This window comes from Osmerus eperlanus, chromosome 17 (genome assembly GCF_963692335.1).
Source record: "Osmerus eperlanus chromosome 17, fOsmEpe2.1, whole genome shotgun sequence".
Lineage (NCBI taxonomy): Eukaryota > Metazoa > Chordata > Actinopteri > Osmeriformes > Osmeridae > Osmerus > Osmerus eperlanus.
In genome coordinates, this window is record NC_085034.1 from 5,012,217 (window position 1) to 5,022,216 (window position 10,000).

Genomic DNA, 10,000 nt, shown 5'->3' on the forward strand with positions numbered 1-10,000 from the left:
AAACACTAGAGACGTCTATCCATCATCCTCAAGGAGTATCTGTTCATTAGGCGCCCGGAACACGTGGTCTGGGGCGTGTGGAGCGTCTCTTGATAGGACTAAGTGGCGTCTGAACATGATGAAATGGGTTGAAATCCAGATGATAGATAGTCAACGCTGGATCAGGGGATTTTTCTTATCGCTTTGCTCTATACCGGGGTGGCTCATTGGGATGGCTTTGGCAACAAACAGAGAAATATGTTTGTCTGCCTGTCTGTTTGTCTGTCTGCCTGTCTGCCTGTCTGCCTGTCTGCCTGTCTGTCTGTCTGTCTGTCTGTCTGTCTGCCTGTCTGTCTCTGTCTCTGTCTGTCTCTGTCTGTCTCTGTCTGTCTCTGTCTGTCTCTGTCTGTCTCTGTCTGTCTCTGTCTGTCTCTGTCTGTCTCTGTCTGTCTCTGTCTGTCTGTGTCTGTCTCTGTCTGTCTGTGTCTGTCTGTGTCTGTCTCTGTCTGCCTGTCTGTCTGTTTACTTGTTTCTCATCCTGTCTCCTCAACCAGTAAATATTTGTTGAAATAATACGAGAGGGAAAGAATTAAAGATAACATGAGGCTTTGATACGAGACTACTCCTGGTTTTTCTTCCTCAAGTCCAAAAGAAGTACCGGTAGATATCGCAAGATTTTGTGAGAGACTGAAAAACCAAGAGAAAGATACACAGAGAGAGAAACACAGAGAGAAAAAGATGGCGATAGAGAGATATACTGAGACAGAAAGAGAGAGAGGAAGAGTTATGTAACATAACGACTCCTCTGATGATGACTGCTACTTCATTGGTGCTGACATGCCTTTGAACGAAGGGAATCAACTGACACTGGCGTTAACAATCGCACACACACACATCCACACGCAAACATTCTATTAGTCTGTCAAATAGTCACAAACCAAAACAGAAACAGAAACTACCAGACATTTCCTTGCTATCTGCAGGACAAGCTGTTTGTTAATGTAGAAGGAAGGAAAAATGCTGGCTGTCTTTGGTGCGTACATTGAGTTGTTATATGTAGGTACGGTGGTAAACAAGATGTGTGTGTGTGTCTGTGTGTACGTTTCTGTGTGTACGTGTGTGTGTGTGTGTACGTGTGTATGTGTGATCTCTCTCTACTCAAGGCTCTGTGTCTCCCTGTTGGGGGTATCGCTTTCCTCCTCCTCTTGTCTGTTGCTCGGAGACCGAGATGAGACCCCCTGTGATCCTGTTAGCACTCATCAGAGCACAAGCACTGGCCGCACGCGCGCACCACACACACAAACACACACACTCCCCTTCCAATCAACACTAACTATTCTACACCAGCCTCTGTTCTAATGGGGGCTACATTTGTCTCTGAGTGTGTGCATATGAGTGAGAGTTCCCACCCCCCAAAAACACCTTCCCACCCCCCCCACACCCACACCCCCCACACCCACCCCACCGCCTCGCACAGCCAAGCCCAAGGCAGAACCCCACTGGTCTCTGCTAGCCAGCCCATGGACACCTGATTCTGTAAGAGGTTCAGTTCGGGTCTCCCTTGAAGCCCCTAGCTTGCTCCCCAGAGATGAAGACGGACCAAGCTGCTAGATCAATACCAATCACCTCAGAAGACCTGTCTCCACACAGGGAATGTCCTTAGTGAATAACAGGATAGGAACCACTCAAATTAAATCTGTTATATTTCATCTCTACTCATCGCTCACCTTGATTCCATTCTTCATTTAGTATCTTTTTTTTAAATGATTGTTGTCCCTACTTCACCCTGAGACGATTTGACAACACAGGTTCTACACTCTGCATAAGTGCCTGTGTTTGCGTGAGTGTGTATGTTTGCGAGTGTTTGTGTGAGTGTGTATGTGTGAGGGATAGGTGTGTTGAGAAGGTATTTGCAGACACCCCTAGCTGTGTGATTAAATGTTTATCAGGCAGACATGATTGTCTTAGCGAGGCTCCACCAGAGTGCCTCTCGATACAAATGAGCTCTCATTTCTCACCCGCCGTTTCCATCTCTGTCTGTGGGCTGTTCTGAGTTATACCATCATCCCCCCCACACACACAAACATCTTACCATGCAATCACCCTGGAATACATCTGGAATACATTTCACCCCATGACACACAGGAAAGGGAGATGGAGAGAGGGATGGAGAAAGAGATGGAGAGGTTAAGAGAGCTATAAATGGCAGTGGTTGGGATATGTGGCATTCGCATGTAAACTCATTCATAGTAAATGTGACATTCATCCTTCTCCCAATGCTCCTGTGTGTGTGTGTGTGTGTGTGTGTGTGGGGGGGTTGGGCTCAGCTCACAGTGGCTTATAAAGAGCTCTCTGTTTCTAGGTAGCCAGCTCACACCGCCAGACCCCTAGTCTTCCCACACGGTACAGGGTCTACCAAGCACAGCTCCAGGGGCTAGCTAATATCAGCATCTTAAACATCACGTAGGTCAGGTGCCACACATGTCACTGATACACATGCTACACACGCAATAAACTGCATTGCATGACACACAAACAGTGTGTGTCAATGCAGGATGACAGATGAGAGCCTAAAAGACCATTCTGTTTCAGAAGTGGCTGATGTTTTATCACCCATTCACAACCACGTCTTCTTAATGTCATCAATACATTCACAGCCCGGGGCTATAGGCTGTTTTGGAATGAACAGAATCCAAATCAAATCCAAATCACACATCAAAGAAAGAAAGCGAGCAAATACACAAGGAAAAGAAGGAGAGAGAAGGAAGGAGACTGAGAAGGAACTCACCATCCTCTTTGCATTCCTCTGGTGGCTTTGCCTTCTTAGCGAGCCGCGGGTCCAGCCAGGACGTCGTCTTGGTGTTGTGGCTGGTGGAGAAACGAGAGAAGAAGAGAAAGAGAGAGGGAGTGAGTGAGACGGAGAGGAGAGCGAAAAAGGAAGACGGGGAGGATTCTCCCTTCAGCAGCGTTTTAGAGAGAGAGAGAGAGAGAGAGAGAGAGAGAGAGAGAGAGAGAGAGAGAGAGAGAAAAGCCTGTCCCCTGTGGGCTCACCTCTAAACGATGGAGAGAGAGAAAAGCTTTAGGTTAACAAAATGCCAATCGATTCTTTTAATTTGCTCACGGTTTCTCATTAGCGGGGGTGGAGAGGGGGAGAGAGAAAGGGAGGGGTTGTGGGAGTGAATTAGGGAGGGAGGGGTTGGAAGAAACAGGCAACTAAAGAGAGGGGGGGGGCGCTTGGTTAGTAAGTAAGTGACAGTACGGGGGAAAGAGTGCAAGCAATTGACAGAGAGGTGTGTGTGAGTAAGTGTGTGTGTGTGTGTGTGAGGAAATGTGTATGTTTGTGTGAGTGTGTGTGTGCAAACGATGGAAGTCAACAGCTGTGGGCTTGGCAGATTGGGCACCTTGGGCAGAGTACTGGACCCAGATCAGATAAGACCCAGTGCCAGGAAAACTTCAATGGATCTCTTTAGCTCATCTGAAGACACAATGTCCTCCCTTCAGCACGATGACAGGACGGGGGGGAGGAGGAAGGAGGAGAGAGAGGGAGCTGAGGAAGGGGGACAACAACATGTCTACAGTAAAGCAAGGCAAGCTGCTGAAAAGAGCGGGAGCACTTCCTGAACCCTTCCTTTGACGCTCCCTTCTCTTCTCTTGTCCTCTTCTCTAACCTCTCCTCTCCTCCCCCTCCCTCACTCCCATCTCTCCCCCCGTGGTGGAAATTCTGAGAATGACCATCTCTAAAAATGTATCAAATGTCTTTCCAACAAGTATTTGTTTAACGGACACTACTGTTACACAAACATCAGAATACAAAACCATCAATGACACACAAACATAAAACAAAAACCACCTGGCCCAGGAACCACATGGTGACCACGAACGGTGCGCGCCCAAACAGCATCTCACAGGTTCGTACACCAAACACCAAACATAACGCTGGTCATTTATTGTTCACTTGGACAGCTATAAGAGAAGTAAAACAGTCTTCTTTCCTATGGCCCGTCATGAAGTAATCAAAACCCCAGTCAATGCCTGGGGCTAGCATCCCCCTGGTTAGATGAACAAAACACAGTCCCTTCAGACAGAAACTTAACAGAAGAACCAAGACATACTTATCCAACAGATACTCAAACAAAGAATGTTACTACAAAATCTACCATTACACCTCTCTTGTCTCATCCTCCCACCTCTTTATAACACCTACCCCGTTCATTTCTCTCCCTTCCTCTCTCCGTCTCCTTTTCTTTCTCTACATCCACTTTCTCTATGTCCTTGACTGAGAATTGGGAAACAAATTGATCTCATCTGGAGACCAAACAAAAGGAGCAGCCTCATAGCCCCCCTGCCCCCTTGCCCACAACTCCGCCGCCCACCACCCAGCATGCAACACCGCCTCGGCACAACATCATTTACTCGTCGAAAGACATCCAGCTGCAAACTCGCCGGCTAAATGCTGTAACAAGGCGCTCTGTCTGATAAATATAGGGTGTGTACGATGTGGAGAGAGACATATGGAAGCTAGTCTGCGGTGGGGAGCGGGGGGAATTAAAAGTCTGCCTCCGTGGAGAAAACAGGAGAAGAAGAGCCGGCTGGCTGGCTGACAACCACATTAAATCTGCAGTATCTTCTTCATTTGTTGGCTGCTTGTCTTGTGTCGCCGCCACACAGTTTTTCTCACTCTGTTCACTGCTTAGTGAGCCTCTGGTACGACAAGAAGACCATGTTACTGTCACACGGGTAGTGAGCTTTGATAATTAATAAGGATTTGTCTATGTTTTGCCTACGTCCAGGTGTGAGTGATCATGTGCATACATGCACACACACACACACAAGCAAGCTCTTAGGCAGGGATGCGAGCATGCATGCACTTATGAGTGTACAAACACACACACTTACATTTACATTTAGTCATTTAGCAGACGCTCTTATCCAGAGCGACTTACAGTAAGTACAGGGACATTCCCCCCGAGGCAAGTAGGGTGAAGTGCCTTGCCCAAGGACACAACGTCATTTGACACAGCCAGAATCGAACCGGTAACCTTCAGATTACGAGCCCGACTCCCGAACCGCTCAGCCACCTGACTCCCTCCACTCACACAATACTATAGCAGCCGGAACGTAAACATAAACAGTAAAACGAAAAAGCACACATTTAAATGGATGAAACACAACTCACCTCTACGGTTTTCCGGTGGCCATAAACAAATCTAATAAGCCTAACGAATTACTGTACGCAGCTTGTACTACACAGCATGGAAACATCCGGACCCAATGAACTCATGCAATCCATAACGGTCCAATCCTGTGTTTGCGTGCGCGTGCACGTGCGTGCATGTGGGATTAAAGTTCCTTAAAATGCTTTACCCTCTTTACTCTGGTTGCAAAACAATGAATACCAGAGCAGACCTCTAAAAATCTCATTACAGTACAGGTCAGTGGGCTTTGGCGTCCGCGCGGGGCTAAGTATGTGCGCCTGGTGACACTTACTCAATAAAGTAGACCTCTCCCTTCTCCGTGTAGGCCATCTCCCAGTTGTCTGGCAGGGGGCCCAGCTCATCGTTGTCCTCCAGCTTGGGGGCCATCTTGGGGGACTCGCCCTCTTCTTTGGGCCCCTCGGCGGGGGCCTCGGCTGGGCAGGCCTGGGGGGGAGTTTCCCCCGAGGCATCGGTGCTCTTGTCCTCGTGCTCGCTGGACTCTGCGGGACGGGAACGAGGATGTGAGTCACGTCTGCGGCCGGCGCTCGGGGAGCAGAGGGATGACTTTATTGATATATTCTTGCTATAAGAGAGAGAGATGAATACAGATGCAGTGGGGAAGTGAAGGAGACAGATAAGAAGGAGACAGGATGGGGAGAGGGAGCCGTGAAGGAGCAGCCGAGAGAACAGATAAAGCAGGGGGGGGAGGAAAAAGGGAGAGGATAAATGGGCAAGAGAGATGCAATAACACCGAGGTAGAAAAGGTGAGGTGCAATAAGAGAAAAAGTGATTGAGAGGAGAGGGAAGGAGAGTAATTATGAACTAGCTGTTTGTGGAAGGGAAAAGAAAAATAGAGACTGAGAGTTCAAAAACAGTGAGCGAATAAGATAGCGGGAGAGAGATAGTGAGAGAGAGAGAGCAAGAGGGCGAAAGAGAGCGAGCAAAAGATAGAGTGAGAGAGAGCCAGAGAGAGAGAGAGAGGAAGAGGGGTGGTTTATGTGTCCTAGTTTGTGTTGTGGCAGTATGTTGTGCTGGCCTCACGGGAGATCTGAGCCGCAGGAGGCAGAGAGGGATGGAGGGACTGATGGATGGAAGGAGGGATAGAGGGATGGAGGGACTGATGGATGGAAGGATAGAGGGATATAGGGGCTGATGGATTGAGGGAGGGATAGAGGGAGAAGGAATCTAGAAATTTGGTTTCTGTCAGTGTACACTACAATGACCAGACTTCTCTATCCTTTCTGTCTCTGTCTCTCTTGTCTGTCTGCCTGCCTGTCTGTGTTTCTGTGTGTCTGTGTGTCTGTCTGTCTGTCTGTCTGTGTGTATCTGGGAGTGGGACACAGCCAGAGAACAGAGTCCTACCAGCTGGAGACCCAGGCTCATCTTCCAGAGAGCCCTCGGATGTTACTACACACAGAATACTTTAGCGCTCTCAGCACACAGGGCAGCGCCACTATCACGAAGCCGTAAATTAAAGATCAATATTCAAATAGTGATATCATTATAATCCCAATGCCAATATTGGAGCCTTTCAAGGGTTTCAAATGGCTTTTCTCACCTAAGAAGTTCTTTTGACTGGTATGCAGCTAGCCCTGTCTGAAGCCCACGGCGTCTGTGCTTTCAGTGTGGGGAACGTGGAGGGACCACTGGGACCTGAATCTCATTGATCCAGCAAATGTGCTTAGTGGAATCTCAGGCTTGATTAGATCTGGCCCTGGGACAGGCTTCTCGGTGTCCAGAGTAGAGGTCCCATCTGCCCTGCCTCAGCTGAGTGACAGGTAATACATGGGCAGAAAACCTCCATACTGTACGCAGCTGTGTTTGTCTATGTTTGTATGGATGTTTGTGCGAGTGTGTTTGAGAGTGTGTGCAAGCTCGTGTGTGTGTGTGTACAGCTCTACATACCTGGGAACTTGTGGATTATTATTTTTTTTTATGTGGAAAGTGTTGTAGTAGTTCAGCATTTTATTTAATGCTATGTTGTTTATCTCACAATTATGCAGATTTTTCCAACGAAGACACGTAACAAACCTGTTAAACCTGTTGCTAAGCGAGACATTGCCAAAACAGAGGCGGTTGCTATGTGGTAACCAAGACAAGAGACTGAACTCTGGTCACCAAAGTATTCGACTGGCAGAGCCAATGAGGGCAGAGGGCACTGGAGGTCACATGGTTTATAATGTAAAAGTTGGTACGTTGTTAATTTAGAATGTTTTTATTTTAGATTTTTTTATATGGGGAATTTTTGAATGCCTCAACAAGAACAGGAAAATGGTATTAAAACATATCATGTTATGGTATGTGACGTGTTCTAAATAATGATAAAACCCTCAAATGTTTAAATTCATGCTAACTGTCAATAATAAGAAACAGTCTCTAAGAAGCATCCTCTTGCACAGTAGTTATCCATGGTTACCATGGTGACAGTATGGTTGCCAAGTCTATGTAGTTGACAAGAACAATTTCTGGTCAGCTCTATCTTGCTGATCCTAGCGCAGCCCCTGTCACCGCAACGAGGCAACGATAACCCTTGGTGAGATGAAGGACTCTGCAAAAGCTGACCTGGGGTGATGGCAACGCCGTTACCGTTGACAACGGGCCTCTCCTCCTCCTCCTCCTCAGGGGGGTCGATGCCGGCCTTCTCCATGTTGCTGACTGACTTGTTCCTCTTCCTCTTCCCCTCAGAGCTGGGTCGGTGGCCCGGCAGAATCTGGTCTGTTACATTTAGCAGCAGGGGGCTGGGCTCTGCAGGTGGCTTGGGGGTGCCGTAAAAGTTGTCTGAGAACACACACACACACACATATACAAGCACACACACATACACACAGACACATTTACACAGGGTAAGAGAGAAAACATGTAAATGACATGCACTGGATGAACAACGCTGTTTAATATGTATCATGCATGTATTTTGTTAACATTTGATGTCCATGGGCATGGTTGATGTTTAAAATAAGATTTGCTTGGATATTTTCCTCTCACTTAACCAGTTAATGTTTAAGAGTATCCCTAGGGAGAAGATGGGGAAAAAGAGAGAGAGAAAGAGGAAAATAGAAAGGGCATACTTTAAATGAGTACATGCTTCATTTTCCCTAGATTATTATCACAGTGAGGAAACTGACTAGCTGGCTCCCCTACTCCAACCCTTAGAGGGTAAGACTTGGAGGGGAGAACAGGGACGGGAGAGAGAGAGAGAGAGAGAGAGAGAGAGAGAGAGAGAGAGAGAGAGAGAGAGAGAGAGAGAGAGAGAGAGAGAGAGAGAGAGAGAGAGAGGAAAATAGAAAGGGCATACTTTAAATGAGTACATGCTTCATTTTCCCTAGATTATTATCACAGTGAGGAAACTGACTAGCTGGCTCCCCTACTCCAACCCTTAGAGGGTAAGACTTGGAGGGGAGAACAGGGACGGCAGAGAGAGAGAGAGAGAGAGAGAGAGGGGAGAGAGAGAGAGAGAGAGAGAGAGAGAGAGAGAGAGAGAGAGAGAGAGAGAGAGAGAGAGGGAAAGAGAGAGGGAAAGAGAGAGGGAAAGAGAGAGGGAAAGAGAGAGGGAAAGAGAGATAGAGAGAGAGAAAAGAGAGAGAGAAACAAGATGTCTCTCCGGTGAAATTCTAAAACGAGACAGGGATAGACGGGATGGCTAATGTCATGTTTCATGTCAAAGCCAGGTGATCCATGAACAGACATGCCCAGGGTTAAAGGTCAGCCATGTTTACCAGCAGCTCAAAGAAGAGAATCGCTCATACAGATCCAGACATACTGGAACACACAGACACACACACACACACACTAATTTACTCCCCCACAATGCCTCCCAAGCCAATTTCACCCTTGTTAAAGTGAAACATCAGGGCTATCCCAGTACACCAATCCCTCATCAGACCATGCACAGATTCCTAGTGAGTGTGTGGTGTTTCGGCTTCAGCTAAGTGAATAACCATGTCTTTCTCTGGGCTCTGCAGGGTCGCCTCACTCCTCTCATCTGGGCGGCGTTACCAGCCCTCAGAATGCCGAGCGTTTGCTTGTTCCACTAAAAAGCCCCTCCCCTGGGGCTCCTGCTCTCTGACAGTTTCACACATCACCCACTCAGCCCCCCCAGTCTGCTCCCAGACACACTGTGGGCCCTGCCAAACCTCCCCCACGCATTATCTTGTAGGGCTGCCTGTCTGTAGGTACTGTACTGATACACAGATACCGTACCTAGCCTAGCTCCAGGCAGAAGGTGTACATGTAAAGATAAGAGTGTGTGTGTGTTAGTGTGTGTGTATGTGTGGGTGCTAACTGTAACCACAGTGTGGTAGTGTTTGAAAAAGAGAACTGCTAAGGTTGTCTGGCATTCGCTTAAGAGCGGGCTCCAAGGCCGCGGTTCTTGACCGGAGATTAGGTCTGCAGTGAGTCCCTATGGGTGCCCAGCAAGATTAGTCTGAAGTTGAAAATATCCCTTCAGGGGTGCTTGAGAGCGGCTGGAGGAGAAGTCTGACTTGGTGGTGTGTGAAAATATGTGAAAATCCTGCAAGATTACTCTAATGCATGGGGGGGATGAGTATTAAATAGAAGTCCTCACATGGATGCTGCAGACAGTTTTGGGATGGTTGAGAAAAGCTGGTGGAGATTTATAGTAAGACGTCAGCTTGGTATCTCTGAGTACTAACTGTGGTCGAAAAAAAAAAATCCAACAAAACACTGAATATCGTTGCTTGCATTTTTTTTTTTACAGTTTGCAGCTTTCATGTAAAAATAGAGGATGGTTTCTGTGAAACAGTTGCTGTAAAAATCTTACAGGGCTGCAGGGATTGAAACCCCAGACCCCAGACTCATACCTCGCA

At 47.5% G+C, this 10,000-nt stretch overlaps 1 protein-coding gene across 6 annotated transcripts in view; it reads right to left on the bottom strand.

Annotated features, from left to right (window-relative positions):
* magi2a (membrane associated guanylate kinase, WW and PDZ domain containing 2a) overlaps nt 1–10,000 on the bottom strand; it is a 54,978-nt gene that overhangs the window by 37,877 nt on the left and 7,101 nt on the right. For all 6 annotated transcript variants that reach the window (XM_062483696.1, XM_062483695.1, XM_062483694.1 and 3 more), the window contains exons 3-5: nt 7,737–7,952; nt 5,467–5,674; nt 2,768–2,847 (exon numbers count right to left, since the gene is read on the bottom strand). In XM_062483696.1, the coding sequence (XP_062339680.1) occupies nt 2,768–2,847; nt 5,467–5,674; nt 7,737–7,952 (504 nt within the window). The remainder of the gene's footprint in view (nt 1–2,767; nt 2,848–5,466; nt 5,675–7,736; nt 7,953–10,000) is intronic.